Source organism: Hypanus sabinus, chromosome 6 (assembly GCF_030144855.1).
Source record: "Hypanus sabinus isolate sHypSab1 chromosome 6, sHypSab1.hap1, whole genome shotgun sequence".
Taxonomy (NCBI): domain Eukaryota; kingdom Metazoa; phylum Chordata; class Chondrichthyes; order Myliobatiformes; family Dasyatidae; genus Hypanus; species Hypanus sabinus.
The window spans coordinates 179,773,668-179,794,291 of NC_082711.1; the positions used below are offsets into that span (position 1 = coordinate 179,773,668).

The window sequence follows — 20,624 nt, forward strand, 5'->3', positions numbered from 1 at the left end:
TTATGGTTGATGTGCGCCATAACCAATCGCTCGAAGCACTTCATAGCAATTGATATTAGAGCCACGGGTCAGTAGTCATTCGGACATGCCACCTTGCTTTTCTTCGGCACCGGGATTATCGTTGCCTTCTTAAAACATGAGGGGATCTTAGACTGAAGCAGGTTGCAGTTGAAGATGTCAGCAAACACTCCAGCTAGCTCGCTTACACAGGCCTGAAGAACCCATCCCGAGATGCCATCTGGGCCCGTCGCCTTCCTTGGATTTATCTTCAGGAAGGCTCTTCTAACGCCTTCCTTGGTGACGATGAATCTTGATGCCACCAGGTCCAGTTCATCCAGAGAGGGCGGGACGCTCCTCTTCTGTTCGAATCTTGCATAGAATACGTTAAGTTCGTCAGGAAGAGAAGCAGTACAGTTATTGATATTCCCAGCCTTTTCTTTGCACCCAGTGATCTCATTTAGACCCTGCTATAGTCTACTGGCATCCCTCTGGTTAGCCTGGGCTTCCATATTGGCTCAATATTGCCTCTTGGCACCCTTAATGGCTTTCCGGAGTTCACGCCTGGATTCCATGTAGCGACTGGTATCCGCGGACCAAAAAACCGCAGCTCTAGCCTTCAAAAGGGACTGGACCTCATATTAGGGAATACCCGGATCATCTTGCGAGACACACAGTCCTCTGTGCATTTCCAGATAAAGTCCATGACAGCTGAGGTATACTCATCGAGGTTAGCTGCTGAGTCCTTGAATACTAACCAGTCCACCGATTTCAAAGCAGACAGCGAGGACCTCATCTGTTTCCTCTGTCCAACTCGACACCACTTTTGACACCGTGACCTCCCGTTTCAGTTTCATTTTCTAAGCTGGGAGGAGGACTATGGCCTGATGGTCCGATATTCCGAAGTGAGGTCGTTGGACGGAACGGTAGGCATCCTTGACTGCTGTGTAACAGTGGTCCAGTATATTCGGGCCTCTAGTGGAGCAGGAGACATGTTGGTATAACTTTGGCAGCACTTTTCTGAGGTTGGCCTGGTTAAAGTCCCCGGCTGTAATGAGCAAAGCCTCTGGATACCTGGTCTCAAGTTCACTGATGCTGGCATGCAGTGTATTCACAGCACACTCCACGTCCGCCTGGGGGGGAATGTAGACCGCTGTCAGTATGACCGAGGTGAATTCCCGTGGCAGATAATAGGGACGACACTTCACCGACAGATGTTCCAGGTCCGGACTGCAGGAGCTTGTCAGTGCCACTGTGTCCGAGCACCACACAGTGTTGATCAGTAGGCAAGACTCCACCTCCCTTTGTCTTGCCCGAAGACACAGTGCGGTCCATCTGATGGATCGCAAATCCCTCTGGTCAGATGGCACAGTTGTGGGGGGGAGGGTGGCAGGGAGAGCCAGGTCTCTGTGAAACAATACACAGCAGTTCTGCATCTCCCTGCAGTAGGTGAGTCTCCCTTTAAGATCATCCACCTTGTTCTCTATGTCTTGCACATTAGGATGGTGGGCAGAGGGATCCTAAAGCCCCTCCGCTTCAATCTGACCAGCAGCCCAGCTCTTTTTCCACGCTTCCTCAGTAATTTGTGCATCTTTCCAGATTTCCATCGATGCAGTGGGTTGTTGGCAGCTCTTTGAGGTTGGTGGACGCATCCCGTGGGGATTGATCGGCGGGTCGCATCGTTGGGCGCTCCAGGTCGGGCCGAGTGACGGGGGAGGCTCGGCTGCCACTTCCAGCTGCCAGGGGCCCAGGCTGTCGATCAGGTCGGGCCCTGAAGTTGACACTTAATCCCGGAGGACCGGGCTGCTGGCTGAAACAAGTCTGTGAACTGTCACAGTTGCGGAGGCTTCCGCTTCAGCTGAGCCCGGGCTCAGTGGCGGAGGCCTCACTTCCGGCAGCTGTTGATAGCCACCAGCGAGGCTCTACGATGGTCGCTCCGGGAAAGCATCTGGGGTATCTTGAGGTCTCCGACATCACTCCTGTGTGCTCGTTTGCTTCGTAGAGATGCTGGTCGGAATGGGCCATATCTCTAGACGCTCCGACATGGTAGCAGGCCACGGGTCTCCAGGAACCTGGTGGACCTCGGACCAGGCCTCGATGATCGGGTCTAGGTGCGGTCTGGAGTTGAAGCAATTCTGGCACGTCGATGATCTCCAGCTGGGTCAGTAACTTCGCCGGGGTATTGTTGATCTTGCTAGATGTAGCAAATTGGAGGTTTAGAAGGGTTTCTCAGGTATAGGATAGTGTAGAGGGCAGTTTGCTCAGCAGAGCACGCGCAGAGTCGCCAGTTACCGGTACCATCTTAAACTTACAGACAAAAATGCTGGAGGAGCTCAGTAAATGAGTGAGATTTGAAGATCAACTCATCTGCTGATGCAGTATATTTTTGAATTTAAAACCCCTAACCTGTACCAACAACACAACTGGGCCAGAATTTTTTTAAAAAACAGATACACTTGGAAGAATTCCAAAGGCTCAAATTTTCATGTTTCTATTCTTGCTTTGGGGAAAGAATCTTTAGATCTGACAGATCTCACTTATGAAGTTTTAACTGCTGGACTTTTCAAAAACTAAGTGACATTGGAGAATCTGGGCATGAATTTTTCTGACTGCATTCTGCCAATTATCTTCAAACCTTCCAGACTTTATTGACAAAGTTAGGGTGGGGGAGTCTGAACTCCAAATGACCAGAACACGAAGGAGCAGAATTAGGCCATTTAGCCCATTGAGTGTGTACCACTGCGTCGTCATGACTGACATATACTTTTCAAACCCCATTCTCTTGCCTTCTCCCTGTAATGTTTGACACCCTTACTAGCCAAGAACCTGTCAAACTCTACTTTAAATATACCAATCATCTTGCTGTCTGTGGCAATGAATTCCCCAGATTCACCGCCCTCTGGCAAAGAAATTCCTCATCTATTCTAAATGGATGTCCCTTTATTCTGAGGCTATACACTACTGGAAACATCCTCTCCACATCCACCATTCCTAGGCCTTTCAATATTCAACACTCATTTCATACGTCAGTGTAAAGAGGTGCAGAGAGATATTCATATGAAATGTACACAAATTACTCTGCGGTTTTATTCAATCCTGAGGCGGATTAACATTGGTCAAAGCCAGTCAGCTAGGTTTGGCACACGTGATGGTTCATTATGACTGCGTGTCTAAAAGAGGGCCAAGTTATTTGATTCAAACAAGCCTCTTACAGCCCTGGTTTGAATGACGAGGATTTTTTCATTCTGGATGTTTCTCCAGAATAGTATTTCATAGCTTAGTTGAAAAATTCAACTTAAACTTATTTCTAAGAATATGTATTGTCTTTCACCATTTTCTGCGGGCATTCACAGGAAATAAATAAAAATACAGCGGAATCAATAAGAAATTGCACATAGGTATGGACAAACAACCAATGTGCAAAAAGACAAAGAAAAAGTAATAATTATAAATAAGGATAAATAACGAGAACATGAGAGAAAATCCTTGAAAGTGATTGTGGGAGCATTTCAATGATGGGGTGAGTGGAGTTTTCCCCTCCTGATGGCAGCAGAGAGAAGAGAGCATTTCCTGGGAGGTGGGATGCTGCTTTCTTGTGACACTGCTCCATTGAGTGGTTGGGAGGGCTTTACTTGTAATGGGCTGGGCTGTATCAACTACATTTTGTAGGATTTTCCAGTCAAGGATACATTGTATTCTCCAGAGCACATCTAAAAGATTCAATGCTTTTAAAAAGTAGCTAGCTCGCTTGTGTTTTCATTGCCTTTTCGGCTGATTAGGGGCTTTTTCCAGTGTCGTCATTTTCTGTGCTTTAATATGTTTGGCACTTCACGGTTGGATGTAATATTTCTTGCTACCGTTTGATGAAGGAGAAAAATGGTTAAAGTCAACAGCACAAATTGACCATTGAATCCTGGGCAAACTATAGTTATCTAGGTATTTTTGGTAACATGGAGGCATTTGGGCTCTGTGGAGATGGGAAGCTCAATTATAACATTCAGAAATTAAACTTAGCATAAGTGTGGAAAAGAATTGAGGGGTAAATACAAATTCTGCTTAAGCACTAAACAAGAAGTATTTGGAACAAAGGAATGTAGTCTGCTTTGCTCAATGCGCTGGGTGTTACCCTGACGGCTGCCCACTGTGCAGTGACTCACACTTTATGCGGCTGTGACTGGTAGCAGCCAGCCCTCAACTGATTGTGTGCAAGGACACAGGAACAGCCAGGCAACTTATCAGTCTCGACCTGCTGCATTTCAAACATCTGACTCCTTTGCCTGAAAGAATGTAGCTAGATAAGGATTTAAGATGGATGGGTTTTGCTTACTCATGTGGGTGTTAGATGTTAAGATTACCACAATTTCTTTTTAACCCTGCACCTGATCCATATAGTCCCCATCCTGGTTCTGTGCTGAACGCGATTAAATTGGTCCAGCTTTCCTGCGTTTTGACTTTATCGTCTCTGTCCTCCTGAAATATTTAATATGTCGAAAGCCCTCCAGTGTTTTTTTCAAGTACTTTTTCCTTGTGGTCTTTGTAGCAGATATTAGGACATCTGATCAAAGCTAAGAGGATTTTCTAGGGAATCTGAAAGCAGAAAGGAGTTGTAGGAGGGAATTTCAGAACTTTTGGGCTTTTGTAACAATGACATGATAGTGTAGTTGGAATCAGGGGAGGTCAGTATACTGAATAAGAGCAGTTCAGAAATGCAAAGGGATTTGGGAGTCCTTGTACAGGGTTCCCTAAAGATTAAGATGGTGGCAGAGAAGATCAGAATATAAAAACAAGGATGCAATGCTGGGGCTTTAATAGTGCACTCACTTGAATCAAGTATGACATTCTTAAGAATTTTTATTAGTGGGTCTCCAGGTGGCTGTAGAGGCCGATCTGAGATCCACATTTTGTTGCAATGTGGGCGAGAATAAGTGGTGGCTTTTTAAAAGCTTTGGTCGGACTGCACTTGGATTATTGTGAGCAGTTTCAGGCCCCCTCGTTGCTGATTTATTATCACCCTCAACCCCATTTTCCTGCCTTCTCCTTGTGACCTTTGATCACTTTTCAACCTCTGTTTTAGAGATACCCAATGACGGCATCCATAGCTGTCTGAGGCAATGAATTCTACAGATTTATCTACCTCTGGCTAAAGAAATTACTTCATCTCTGTTCTAAAGGACCATCATCTATTCTGAGGCTGTGCCTTCTGGTCCTATTTGAACCATTCTCTCCTCATCCACTGTCTAGGCCTTTCAATATTTGATAGGCTTCAACATCCTTTCATTCTTTTAAACTCCAGCAAGTACAGGCCCAGGTCCACCAAATGCTGCTCATTCTCGTGAACCTTCTCTGAACCCTCTATAATGCCAGCACACCCTTCTTACAAAAGGGGCTCAAAATTGCTCTCAATACTCCAAGGACTGATGAATTGTTTTAGCCTGAAACGTCTTTCCTGCAGATGCTGCCTGGCCTGCCGAGTTCCTCCAGTATTTTGTGTGTGTTGCTCAGCACTGCATCCTTGAGTTTATATTCTAGTCCTCAATCCTAATTTTTGAAGTTCCCTTCACAAATCTCTGCCTCTGTTTAGATCTTCCTAATATGCTATTCTAACCTCCCTGTTTGAAAAGATTTTTAATCTTTACACCCATCAAGGATGGGCAGGATGGTTAGAGCTCCAAAGATAAAAGTAGATTACTCCTGGCGTGGCTGAGAAATTAATGGGCTCATGAGAAAGGATAAGTTTCAAGGATTAAATTGAAAACTGGTATAGATTTGATGGGCCAAATGGCCACCTTGTGTCATAAGAAAATGTAAAGTGAGAAATCTGCTATGAATCATTTCTATTCTCCATTTGGAGTAACTGATTGTGACCTTGTATTGTTCTTATAGGTTGGTGACCTAGTGAAGGTAACCAAGATCAACGTGAATGGCCAGTGGGAAGGAGAATGCAATGGTAAACACGGTCACTTCCCTTTCACCCACGTCCGACTTCTTGATCAACAGAACCCTGAGGAGGACCTAAGCTGAGTGGATCTGTTTTAGAAAACAAAATGATTTGAATTACAGATGGGAACAGACTTTCTACAGTTCCATTTTCCAACAAACTGGTCCCCGCCCAACCCCACACCCGGAGACTTTGGCCTTCTAATGTTTACACTAGCCCAGTGAGATTGCAGTTAACTTGCCTATGGAACTATTGAAAGTGTTTAGGTTGCAGTTTGCAGCCACGGTTCTGGTGTATGCTTTAACGGTTACGTTCTTTGGTGAGTAATGTTCACATGATGGGCACATTCGGAGCTGAGAACAATCAGAGTTTCTTTCCTAACTAATCAATGTTCCTGCAAGTATGCTGTGGCTGTGGATCTGGATGTATGTGTGAGATTTGTAAAGAGCAAATGGAACTCTCCTATGGCCAGATGGGCAATGATGGTTGCAGTGCCACACTAAAGCATATCTCAGCCCTGTACTTTGCTGGTCTTGTTTTTGATGCCCCTAAGTTAGAAAAGGGAGATTCAACCCAAGTCATCCAGTGGCCCTTCTACAACAGCCAGTTTGTGGTCTTTGGATGAAGGTAGGGTCAAGGTCTGTAATTATACCTTGATTGCAGCTGGTAGTTCAGCTGTACAAGGATCATGTTTGCAGGGAGTATCAGGGTAGTGGAGCAGGTGCAATGACGATGGCCTCTTACATGATCTCACACAACATCAAGGTTCATGGTTGCAAATACTAAACACTACTGGATAGGGAAACACAAGAGGTCCTGCAGATGCTGGAAATCTAAATTAACACAAAATACTGGTGGAACTCAGCAGGTCAGGCAGCTTCTATGAAAAGGAATAAAGAGTTGACATTTCAAGCTGACACCCTTTGAATGTTGTTGCTTTTTACGGAAAAGGCATGATTCTTGGCCCAAAATGTCGACTGTTTATTTTTCTCCATGGATGCTGTCTGACCTGAGTTTCTCCAGCATTTTGTCTGTATAGGGATGTACCTTTAGCTGAATATTAAGCAAATGTTTAAGATCATTTATGTGAATCACTTCAGTCGGGTAAATGAGTAACAAAATGCTGGAGGAACTCAGCAAGTCATGAAGCATCTATGGAAAACATTAACAGTGTTAATGTTTCGAGCCAAGACTGTTCATTGGGAAATCCCCTCCATAGATGCTGCTTGAGCTGAGTTCCTGCTGCATTTTGTATGTCTTACCCTGGATTTCCAGCATCTAACAGAATCTTTTGTGAATATGGTAAATGGTTTTATTTTGCAGTAACCATTAAAGAGACACTAATTTTGGTCTGGGTAACTGATAGTGTTCACCGATATTGACTTAATGGCTGTTAGAATGTGTTCATATCTCGGTGACGTTTTGAACGTTTGGCTGTCTGATCTGTAAACGTCAAATGCCACTTCATCTTTCAGGCCTTTTCCAAGATGAGTTTTGCCAAACAACAAACCTAAGTAATTTTAGGATTTTAGAAGAGATGCAAGTGTTTTTTTTTAAAAACTTGCTGCCACATTAAACCAGGAAACACTACAAAAGATTAATGCTTGATTTTGGGAGGGTTTAAAGCAAGTTTAGATCTTGTGTGTTAATAGTGTGCAGCAAGTTTATGGTGGGGGACAAGGGCAATGAATTAACCATGTTTGTTTGTCTTCTGATCAATCAGTGCCTAATGACCAATTATTAATCTACGCTTTGGCATTCCAAAGCAAAGAATCATGTTTCTCAACAGCGTTAATGAAAAATGTTTTCCTGTATCATACACTACCTACATCTTGGCACATTCCTTGGATGGTTCCTTCTCTCAGACGCATAATGGACCCCAAGATACAGTCTTCCAGTTGTTACTTTATATGAAGCCTTGTTGCTCCATGACACAATAACAATCTAATGAATTGTACAGGAAGACGTAATACAACACGTACTTCATCTTCTGGACTGAACTGCGTCTTAATCTCTTGTGTTACGTTTAACATATAGCACAGTTAAACATAGCAGCTGTACTAACACTTTTACAAATGTCTTCTCTGAAATTTGTTTTCCTTTTTTAACCTTTGTTCAATTTCTGTTCTGATTTCAGATTATATTGAAATTTTGTTTTTAAATTCAGTGTAACAAAATCTGGACTTGTATTTATTGTTATAGGGTTGCTGTGACCACTTTTCCTTAATGCCAATAGCTTGGAGTGGTGCGTGGAGCATGTAGCCAGTGATGGCATCAGGACCTGCTCCTCAAGTGCTTGTCATAATGATTTTGGCAAAGGCTGGAGATGTGAAACAAGTGGGATGGCAGGGAGAATTGTGTTCATTAGGGGAATAAGCATCTCACCTAAATATTCAGCGGCCAAACATTTCTATGCAATTTATTGTTACTTCAGGCCTGTTTCTGGTAGTTTGTTAATAAGTGAATTTCTTTTCTGCTCCCCACACCCCAAAGAAAACAATGTGATATCCATTAAAACAAGGTTTTATTCAGCCCTGTGATTTGTGAGATCCCTCTGCATTTCTCACTAGCCATCAGTACTCTATGGTTAAATTTGAACCTATGTCCATGTGTGTTGCTTCATCTGAGAGAGAGAGAGTGAGTGTGTGTGAAATGGAAAGAAATCAATGGTTGTATCTCACATCTGCCATTTAAAGTACAGGAGACATCACATCAGGACATGTCTTTGATGGAGGTGAGTTTTTAAAATCTTACCCCCTCCATTGTATCCCCCTTCCATGCACATTTAAAGTAAGCAATGACATAAATGATAGCTTGGGTCTTGAGTTTCACCTGAGAATAGTGAATAATCGTGGCCTGAAAATGTGCTTAAAGGATTTTTTTTGAATTACCTGTGTCCACACTTTGCTTGGACAGGCTGATAATGGTTGCAAAGGAGCGAGTGAGTAACACGTGTTCATTTTCAAACACTGTTTTCTGTGTCTGCGGGTCGTGGGGTAAGAGGCAACAGCAATGTGGATACTTCTGACTTTTGGTATATGTATTGACTTCCAAAGCCTAAATGAAGTTCAGTTTCAAAGCACATCTAGAACAGCATACACATTTCCCAAACAAAAATTGGTATATAAGTTTTTGGCTGCTACCCCGTAACAAATACAATAATTTGTAAGGTAATTGGAGGAAAAATGGGAATAGTTAGGATGAGCTTCCTTGGAGACAGGAGGTTATACACTAGTGCTGATGGGGTTCTGTACTTATCTTAACTACACCTTGTTTTTTAAAACAAAACAAATGCATCAAAGCTGGAAGAAGTCACCTGAAAGTATTAATGGCGTGGGCTTGGTTTCCTGTTAGTTTCCCCGCCTTTGTCACATTACTTGTCAATCATGGAATTCACACTTTGTATGAGAATACTATTACTAGTAGAAATTATATGAACAGTATTAAGTTTATAATTCAAAGAAGATCTTGTAGTTACAGATGTTTTATAATTATGGGGTCTTAGTATTTGAGCCAGCCCTCTGAGCTTGGGTCACCTTTTCTACAAAGCAATGATGGCTCAGGCTACTCCATTATCTCCATATTCCTTCATCTTTATCTCACCGTCCTTTGTTGCAATCAGTCAGTTAGCTTTAGATGGTTGAAAGTGAAAATGAAACCAGCTGAATGAAGGTTTTGAGCCATTGGAGGGTCTGGGACACTTTTCAAGACGAATGGTAACTTTCCCCTTGCTGGTGCATGGGCAAAACCATTGGGTGTAGCTCATGATTTAATTTTTGCTCTTATTTTCCTGTGTATTGCTTCTTAAACCCATCAGTCACCCTGCAGGGGCATAAGCTGCCAACAGCTGCTTGCCAGAGTCTTCTGTCCTGCACCAGTCTTTCGGGGTTTTCCGGGTGTAGCTCATCTTGGTGTTTCCTTCCTCTCCCTGGGATGAGGTCTTTGGAGCTTCTGTTGGTAACAGAATTTTTATGATTTATGGGGTTGCTAGCCCCATACCAAACTGTTGTCTTTTCATAGCCAGGCTTGGGACTGTTTATGGCAGAATTACTTTGCATTGCTGCTATGTGGAATATCTTGGAACTTGAGGCCCCCAGGCTGCTGCCCACCTTTCCATTTAGCAGCCAATGTAAAGAATATTGCAAATCTGGGATTTATTTATTTGACTCTTCCTGACACCATAATACATGGGAGCCTTGGGTCCATCGAGTCCATCATTTCATCATGGTTAATTTATTATTCCTCAGCCTCTTTCTGCTGCCTTCTCCCCATTACCTTTGACATCCTTACTAATCAAGAACCTATCAGATTCCACTTTAAATATACTCAATGATTTGCCTTCTGAGGGAATGAATTGCACAGATTCAGCAGCTTCTGGCTAAAGAAATTCCTCTTCCTCTCCTATTCTAAAGGAATGTCTTTCTATTTTGTGTCTGTCCTCTGGTCCTCCATGACACAACCATGTCAGCAAGCTAATACAGCTTTCCAGAAGTGGGTATGTTCTCATTACGTTCTGGAATTGCCTGTAAAATGTAATGATTCATTACATTAAGTGTTTTAAATGTGATTTATTTCACCTCCAGTTCGCACTAAGTCCTGGTTATTACAGTTTTGTTAATGTGTGGATTTTCTGCATGGATTTTGCAGTCATATTGTTGGTAGCTCTCCCCATCTTTTTGGCAGGGTTACCATACCTAATCGTTAGTGACTGGAAAATAGTGAGAGCATCTGCAGGTGATTACCTGCCAATGCTTGCTCAAAGAGCCAGTGGAATCTATTCAACGTTATTGCTCTCGAAGGCATGCTAGATAATAATGAGACAGTAGTAGTTTCTACCAAATGAGGTTGAGGAAATGTGGAAACAATTCCATATCACAACAGCACATGTACAGTCTGTGGAGCCAAAACTTCTCGAGTCTCTTCTGGTGGCACCTTCAATTGCAGATTTAATTTATTTTTTTGCCAGGCAAGAATAGAATTTGCTTATTTGAGTGAGTTGTCCTGGTTAGAAACTGGTGGAAATTTGCACAGTAGGTTTCACTTGTGTTAAAATTCAAGGTGTTATTGATATTCCAATGTCAGTGTTACTCTAAAGCCATGACTGAAATCGGGTTTATTACATGTATTTGAAGTTTCCGTTTCTGCCCATTGAAGACTGCAGGTCTCATGGCCGTTAACTTTTAAACTCCCTCCTACAGATCCTGTGGTTAAAATATCAAACTCTTTAAATGTAGAAATGAACTGAGCAAGTGGTAAGTCTCTGCTGTTGTATTTTGCATCTCCAGTAAAATTTTGAATGTTTCAGGTCTCTTGCAGGACTATTGTTGCAGGATTTTCACTTCAGCCTGTTTTGGGCTGTTGGGGAGGTCATGATTTCCTTGCCCTGCTTGCCCTTGTATACCTGATACATGAAAGTTAATCGGAGTTTAAACTGGCCATTTGGGAAAGATAATTATCCTGGATAAAACTGCAGGCATAGCTGATGTGTAGACTTTGATATCAAAGCATTGTGATGAGTGCTCGATATGACAGTATTGCAAGAAGCTGGTGCAGATGCATGTATTCAGGATATAATAGCTCTTGTGATAGTTTTCTTCCTTCGTCTCCTTTCTTACATATTTAATTCAATTCCAATTTAATTTCTGTAGATGCAGTTCTTTCTACTTCCTACACCAAATGAAACTATCTTTAAACTCTATGCCATCTATAAAATATTATTTAAGGTTCTGGTTATGGCATTTAAGAATTGTGGTTAATTATTTGGAGATAATGAATTAAGGAACACAGCCTGGGTTTGACCTTAATAGCCCATCACTGCAAATATTCAAAGTGACTAAGGTGGTAAACTTACAGCCACATGCATGGAAGAATCTTCTTTGTCAACTTCCATTTGGCCACTATTTTACATAGCTAATGAAAACTAAATGCTGTTTATTTTGAAATACTTATTTAACACAAAATTTTCCAATGGTTTAATAAATGTTCAGTGTTAACTGGTAAAGAGGACCAATGTCCTTCCCTGATTCTACACTATACCCTGCCACTGCCACTGAGGTGGAGAGGTCCTGAATGGAACTTGCCAATAGTTTTGCTGCTGGGAGAGACAAATGGGAATATAGGCCTTCCCTCTGGACTTCCTCAGCTGTAGTGCTTGGTTTGACTGCGCCCTTAACCACATACCTGTATGTCCTGCTGATGAACAGTCAGTCCCAGATGGGGTGGGATATTCACTATTATAAAGTACAAGTAGTGTCTGACCAGTTGGCAGGACTGATATTGTTGTGAATGTTGGACTTGCTGAGAAAATCATTGAACAATTGCCACTACACAGGCCTGATCTCCCCAAGTCAATGTAACGAGTAAGTACATCAGCTGTATGATGGAACTGTGAAAGCTGGCCCATCATGTGCCAACCCTTTATTCCCCTATATTTTCATCCATGTGCCTATCTAATAATCTCTTAAATATCTCCACAGGTTTGCTATAAAGCTGTTACAAAGAGGCAGCAAATATTAATGAAGCATTTGAAAGATGTTCAGTGTGCATTTTGGGAGGGGGTGATGGGTCAAGAGGCAGTCTGGAATGAGAGGGTTGCACAGAGGAAAGACTTTAGATTATCAAGATGTAGTGCTGCATAGGACAAAATATTTCTAATGTTCTGATACTGGAGGACTCCTCTCTGCAATGATTAATGGAGCAGTGTTTTGTGCCACATAATACCCCCGGCCATCCAACATGAATGCAGTTTGAATGTGTACGTGGAGAAGTAAAACATTGATTACTTTGTCTCCGATCTGCTCTATTAATGTTTGTTGATGAGACTTTCCTTTACTGGAAGATGGTGAAGTAAACCATCCTGACAATTAAGAAATACACTCTTGCGTTTCCCTGGAGCTCAGTAGTTCAGAGTATTTCTCACTAGGGTACTAAGCAGGATTATAGTCTGAGCTAATCTTGAAATGGAAGGATGGGGATGAAACTATTTGTTCTTCTGTCCCACCCATTAGGGACCAGTGACAAAGCATGCCAACTGAGCTGTTTCACCTTATGCTAATCAAAGTCTCCCATGTGAAAATGGGAGTATAGCATTGCATGGGAGAGCTTTGGCCTCTGTCCCTATCATTTGTCAATTTTTAATTATCTATAATTGGAGCCATGTTAATTTTTATCTGTGCTATAAGACCATGTTGACAGTGAAGCCTAATTGCTTGCACTGCTACTTGGGTATCTGAACCAAGGTGGGATTCTGATTCCTATCCCCTTTCCAATCTCTGCATCAGGTGAGATTGACTAAGTGCCACATTCAAGGCAATCATTTGGCACTTGAAAACCCAACAGGTTGCACTGAAAAATGGGTATCTCTACAATCAGCTGGCTATTCTGGCCATTGTTAATCCAAACACTCTGGGATCAGGCTTTTGTCCACTAACTGGAGTTACTTTGCACCTTAAGTTTTTAACCCATTAATGGCATTGCATCCCAGAAGATAAAAGTTGCATATTCTGTGTTTTCACATTTGAGAAGTTTGGATAAGTACATGGATGTGGGGTGCAGGTTGATGGGATTAGACAGAATCAGTTTGGTATAGGTGGGATGGGCTGAAGGGCTGTATGACTTTATAACTGCCTCATGTACAAACTGACATTCTACAGTTCAAAGATAGTTTTACTGTAATACAGACACTAATGTCAGGAAAGGTTTGGAATCCCTGTGACTGCGTGGGTTTCCTCCGGGTGCCCTGGTTTCCTTCCACATTCCCATGTGATAATCTGCAATCCCAGTGCTTGCGGAGTACATGGCCTGCAAGATTAGTTGAAACTGGGATATTGACAGCGTTTAAGACATCTCTACTGAATACTTGTGCATCACACAAAAAGCCAGAGGAACTCAGCAAGTCAGTAGCATCTCCTGAAGGGGGAATGAACAGTTGACATTTTAGGCTGAGGCCCTTCATCAAGTTTCCATAGATGCCATCTGAGTTGTTTCTCTAGCATTTTGTGTTACTTTGGATTTCCAACTTATACATGCCTGACATATTCGCTAGACATAGAGGGCTACATGACAGGGATGAGTTTGGCTCATGGCCTGTTTCTATGCTGAATAATTGTATGCCTGGTGCCACTACCCATTTGCAAAATTGAATATGGTTGAGCAAGGCATTAGCTAGCGTTTAAATGGAGGGTGGGGGGGAGAGATGAGGTCTTCACTGTGGTCTATGCTGCCATTACCAAGAACCTGTGTTAAACAGCTGTCTAGCATTTTGTGTAAATGCGGGGTGCTGCTGGTGTGAATACAATTGTATCCCATCCTGCAGCTGGTTATGAGGAACTTGGAGTGGGATTTGTTTACAGACCTGTGGTGGGTAGCACTAACTTGATGCAGACATTGGGTTGTAACCACACTGCTGCTAATTTCATCATTGTCTATGGGACTGACAAAAGAATTGTCCAAGCATTACAAATTTTCTCTATTCAGACCTCCTAGTTTGGGGTTCTGTTAAGGACTAAGCCTGCCTCATTCCAAACATGACCTGCAGTTATTACAGGACATGCAAGCAATTTTAAAAAAGTAATAAAGTTAACACATTTCCATCATTTCTATCCACTCATAGAGTTCAAAATTGAGGAATCCTGGTTGAATTATGGGTTTGACTTTGTTTTGCTACAAAAACAATGTCCATGCAGACTTCAACCCTCAGCAAATGTGTTAAGATGCTCTTATTTTTGTAATTATACTGTACCTTGTCAAGCTGTCGGGAGGGGGAATTCTGGGTTAATACTGTGGAAATGTTATTGCATTGTTAATATGAAGAGATGAACCATCTACAACACTATATTCTCCATGACAATTAAAATACATCTTTATTTTCTGTAGCATGTATTGTAATGTATGTTTATTATACCTAGCAAATAAATCACTTTGGAAATTACTTTGATGTCTGCTTCAATCTGGGTTAAAATGCTGCCCTTAGCACAAAGTGTCTACAATTTCAGAATCTCCACATTAAAGGACATTATCTCAGGATGAGACTTTTGTATTGTCCAGGGTACTGCCCCAAAGCACAGTTCCATCTGCCACTTCAAGGGAACCACGGAACATCCCACTTGAAAATGTCCATATCCATTCTGGTGTACCACCTTTTGAATTCCTATATACTGTGAGGTGAACATAACTTTTAATTTATAAATAAAATGTTAAGTCAAATATATACACTAACCTATTACTTTTCCTGTCCAATTTTTCTTATGCACCATAGCCCCTTGGATCCCATGCCTCCTTGCTTTCTCAATAAGCTTTGCATGGGGGTACCTTATCAAATGCCTTGCTGAAATCCATACACACTCCATCTGCTTTACCTTCTTCAATGTGTTTCATCACATGCTCAAAAAATTCCATCAGGCTTGTAAGGCATGACCTGCCTTTGACGAAGCCATGCTTTTTTTATGGTGTGTCGCACCAGTCAGCTATTCTTGTCTAGCACGTGGAGTCAGGTAGGTCTCCTTTTGGATTAACCAACGAACATTCCTGACAACCCTTGTATTTTTTATGAGGCTGAGTGGCTAGCTTGACGCCCAACCCAGCACGGATGGAAAGCGTGCTTGGGGGTGGCCTGGCCTGACTCGGATTCGAATTTGGGAGCCTAAGCTCCGGAGTCTGGCACTGATGCCATTGCGCCACAAACCGGCCAACAAAGCTATGCTGACTATTCCTAACCATATTATGCCTCTTGAAATGTTCATAAATCCTGCCTCTCAGGATGTTTTTCATCAATTTACCAACAACAGAGGTAAGACTCGCTGGTCTATAATTTCCTGGGCATTCTCTGCTCCCTATCTTGAATAAGGGAACAATATCTGCAACCGTCCAATCCTTTAGAACCTCTCCCATTCCCACAGATCCCTGAAAGTTGCCTCACAGGTAGATAGGGTAGTTAAGAAAGCTTATGGGGTGTTAGCTTTCATAAGTCGAGGGATAAGAGATGCAATGTAATGATGCAGCTCTATAAAACTCTGATTAGGCCACACTTGGAGTACTGTGTCCAGTTCTGGTCGCCTCAGTATAGGAAGGATGTGGAAGCATTGGAAAGGGTACTGAGGAGATTTACCAGGATGCTGCCTGGTTTAGAGAGTATGCATTATGATCAGAGATTAAGGGAGCTAGGGCTTTACTCTTTGGAGAGGAGGAGGATGAGAGGAGACATGATAGAGGTGTACAAGATATTAAGAGGAATAGACAGGATGGATAGCCAGCGCCTCTTCCCCAGGGCACCACTGCTCTGTACAAGAGGACATGGCTTTAAGGTAAGGGGAGGGAAGTTCAAGGGGGATATTAGAGGAAGGTTTTTCACTCAGTGGTTGGTGCATTGAATGCACTGCCTGAGTCAGTGGTGGAGGCAGATACACTAGTGAAGTTTAAGAGACTACTAGACAGGTATATGGAGGAATTTAAGGTGGGGGGGGGGGGTATGAGAGGCAGGGTTTGAGGGTCGGCACAACATTGTGGGCTGAAGGGCCTGTAATGTGCTGTACTATTCTATGTTCTATGATGCAAAGATTGTCAGAGGCTCAGCAGTCTCCTCCCTTGCCTCCCACAGTAGCCTGGGGTACACCTCATGCAGTCCCGGAGACTTGTCCAACTTGATGCTTTCCAAAAGCTCCAGCACATCCTCTTAATGTCTATATGCTCAAGCTTTTCAGTCTGCTGTAAGTCATTCCTACAATCGACAAGATCCTTTTCTGTAGTGAATACTGAAGCAAAGTTTTCATTTGCTATCTCCTCTGGTTACATACACATTTTTCCACTGTCACACTTGATTGGTCCTATTCTCTCACGTCTTATCCTCTTGCTCTTCACATACTTGTAGAATGCCTTGGGGTTTTCCTGTCACAATCTACACTTGTCAAATCCTTAAATGATGACATCATAATTGCCCTTTCTCCAATTTAGAATCTGAACCTGTGGATCAGACCTATCTTTTCCATATTTACTTTGATACAGTTTGTTTATTGTTTAGTTACAGGATAGTTGAATATTCCTCTTGTGGATGTGGGAAGTTGGGGAAACCTTCTCTGTCCCAGATGACTACACCTGCAACAAGTGCATCTAATTGTGGCTTCAAACATTCCCTATTAAGGGGTTGGAACTGGATGAACTTGGGATCATTCAGGAGGTGGGGGTTAAGGGCTGAGGGAATAGGTAGGACATATAGAGAAGTATTAAACCAGGACTAGTGACAGTCAGGAAAGAAAAAGGGGTTAAGCAGCCAGTGCAATACCCCTGTGGCCATCCTCCAAACAATAGACGTATCACTTTGGATACTATTGGTGGGGGGGGGGGGGCGGAGAGAGATGACCTGACAGAGGAAAGTCACAGTGGTCAGGTCTTTGACATTGAATTTGGCTCTGTGACTGAGAAGGGAAGGGCTGAACAACAGGCAGGTTGTGGTGATAAGGGAACGGACAGGAGATTCTGTGGTTGAGAATTAGATTCCTGAATGGTATGTTGCCTGCCAGGTGCCAGGGTCTGGGATACATCAGATTGAGTCTTCAGTATTCTTATGTGGGAGGGTGAACAACCACAGTCCATGTAGATACCAATGACACTTGAACCCCTCACCAGAATAAGTGATGAGGTTCTGCATTGGGACTTGGGTGTTAAAGGGCAGAATCTCAGGACTGCTACCTGTGCCATGTTAGTGAGGCCAGAACTAGGAAGATTATACAATTTAACTTGTGCCTAAGGAGCTGATGTAGGAGGGAGGGCATCAGATTATTGGGCTCTTTACCAGGGAAGGTGGGATCAGTCATGATTTGGGAATGGGGCATTAGGTCTACACATACCTTTCATTTTAATTCCCTCTCCCAGCACTTGGCCTGTATCCTTTGGTATCAAAGTAATTCAATTGCTGTTAGTAACTGCTTCTGTTGCTCTCTCTGGCAGTGTTCCAGGTATCCTCAGATCCTCTCTTAATCTCTTACCCTAAATCTGTGTCACTCTAAACCTACGACCTTTAGTTTAGATTCCCCAAATTCTGAGAAAAGATTGTTACAATCCTTTCTATGTCCCTTATATACACCTCTACAATGAGAATAAATGCAGCCTGTCCAAGCTCTACCACCACCCCCGCAATCTGCAAAAGAAAACTTGCCTCTCTTCCCCCCCCCCCCCAACCACTATACTTTCCTCCACCTTGAAATCATGACCCCTTGTATCAGCTATTTCCACTGAGGAAAAAGTTACTGCCTATCCACTCTATGCCTCATCATCTTACAGACCTCTATCAAGTGATCTCTTATCCTTTGCTCCAAAAAGAAATCAGTATATCCTCATGAGGCATGCTCTCTACCTGCCAGCAACCTGGTAAATCTCCTCTGCACCCCTTCTAAAGCTTCCACATCCTTCCTCGGAGGGCAATCAAGTTTCTTAGTTTTTGTTGAGGTGTTATCTATTGGACCTGTGAGATAGGACAAAATCATGTTCACTCCTAATCAATCCCTGTCTTTCCAAGTAAAAATAATTGGTGTCCCATAGAATTTTTTACCAACAATTTCCTTACTATTGACGCACAACCTGTAGTTTCTTAGCTTCTCTTTATGGTCCTTTTTGGAATAAATTCTGAGTTTCTGTTAATTTCTCATTTGATATCCTATTGTTTCAGCAACTCTGTGAGATCTTACTATGTACAAACTGGCTATGACATTATGCATTTATTTGGTTTGAAAGCACTGGTTCAGCTGAAGACCATATAGTTCAAATTCAAGTTTACTTGTCACATAGCCAAATGAAACAACATTCCTCTGGAACTAAGGTACAAAACACAGTGCCAACAGTTACATGCAGCATGTAGCACATATAGTTAAAATAGAAAATAGTCACACACAAAAAAATATATATATACACACCACACAGTTATGGCAGCTGAAGACAATCCAGAGAATGAACACTGGAGAGCAACATCAGTGAAGGGTCCAGCACGCCTCTAGTGTCTCCTCCCCTGGGAGGCAGCAACAGCTGAAGACCATTTTAAATGGAGGCTTGTTCATTTCAACAGTTGTCCAAAACAGAAAGGCACCAGTCTTGAGGAATGCAGTTTGATCGATTGTCACTGTCTGGGACAAACTGACACCACACTCACTTCCCTTGTCTGCTGATGCAATGTGAAGAGTATTTTTAACAACAAACACACTGAGTTACTTAACGTGGCCCCTTCAGCAACACTTCCCGAAACAATGACTACAGTACAAAATCAAGCAGGTAATACTGAGGCTTTATAAGGCATTGATCAGACCACATTTGTTGTATTGTGAGCAGTTTTAGGCCCCATATCCCCATAAGGAAAGATGTGTTGGCATTGGAAATGAACCAGAGATGGTATGAGAAAGATCCCAGGAATGGAAGGGTTTTTAAAAAAAAATTTTATTAGTTTTTTTATACATTTTCTACATCGCTACAGATAAAAAAAAACCCAGACCAAAATGAACATTGATACAGTGCAAAAATAAACATACAATAATAATATGGTACAAAAAAAGATAATTGAGAAAGCACCCAAATTGACGACATGTAAAATTAGTATCCTCCCCAAACCCCGCAACCAAAAAAAAGAACTCCAGACCAACCACAACACAATATAGAGAATATAAATCAGGACAATCAAACCCCCAAAACTGTAAATACACTTAGCAACAGAAGATTTTAATGCCTACTACCAAAAAAAAAGGAGCTGAAAGCAAGGGACCGGGAAAAAAACCTTAGTTAAGAAGAAGGTTATGAAAGTACTTAATAAACGGTCCCCGGACCTTATGGGACTTTATATCCGAATTAAGAACTGAATAATGAATTTTTTCAAGGTCTAAGCAGGACATAATATCGTTAAGCCATTGAGCATGCGTGGGTGGGGCAACATCTCTCCATCTAAGGAGGATTAAATGTCTAGCCAGGAGAGAAGCAAAAGATAATATTCGACACTTGGTCGAACTCAGACGTAAATCTGTCTCACCCCAGAAACTGAACAAGGAATGGAAGGGTTAATGTTCTCTGGGCCCGTACTCACTGGAGTTTAGAAGAATGAAGGGAAATTACATGGACACCTATCAAATACTGAAAGGCCTAGATAGAATAGATGTAGAGATAATGTTTAAAAACAGTGGGAGAGTCAGAGTCATTGAGTCCTACAGCACAGAAACAGGCCTTTGGGCCCATCCATTCTGTGCCAAACTTAACCTAATTAGAGTCCAGGACCAGAGGGCACAGCCTCAGAAGAGAAGAATCTCCCTTTAGAACAGAGATAAGGAAATTCCTTAGCCAGAGGGTGACGAATCTGTGGAATTCACTGCCACAGACTCCTGTGGAGGCCAGGGCATCAGCAGAGGTTGATAGGTTCTTGATTAGTCAGGGCATCAAAGGTTACGGGGAGAAGGCAGGAGAATGTGGTTGAGAGGGATAATAAATCAGACATGAACAAATGACAGAACAGACAATAGGCCGAATGGCCCAATTCTGTTACTATATTTATAGTCCTCCAACTGGTAGGCCCATAAGCTTATTCACAAGTTGTAGAGTTAATTATTGTGGAAACCTTTCCAGGCTGCACATTCCACACCTGGAAATAATACGGTTCCTCTGCTGGAACTGCATGCAGACTGCAGCTTACCACCACCACCTTGAGGCCAACTGGGGATAAGTTGCC

General features: G+C 42.5%; 1 protein-coding gene across 6 annotated transcripts in view; it reads left to right on the top strand.

Annotated features, from left to right (window-relative positions):
• The window catches only part of crk (v-crk avian sarcoma virus CT10 oncogene homolog), a 152,565-nt gene that overhangs the window by 76,905 nt on the left and 55,036 nt on the right, over positions 1–20,624 (top strand). For 2 of the 6 annotated variants that reach the window (XM_059973728.1, XM_059973729.1), the window contains one exon: positions 5,881–14,864. The exons of 3 other annotated variants lie outside the window; for them this stretch is intronic. In XM_059973728.1, the coding sequence (XP_059829711.1) occupies positions 5,881–6,018 (138 nt within the window). In that variant the 3' untranslated portion in view covers positions 6,019–14,864. Of the gene's footprint in view, positions 1–5,880; positions 14,865–20,624 lie in introns of those variants that run through there. One more of the 6 variants, XR_009512888.1, reaches the window with a different exon arrangement.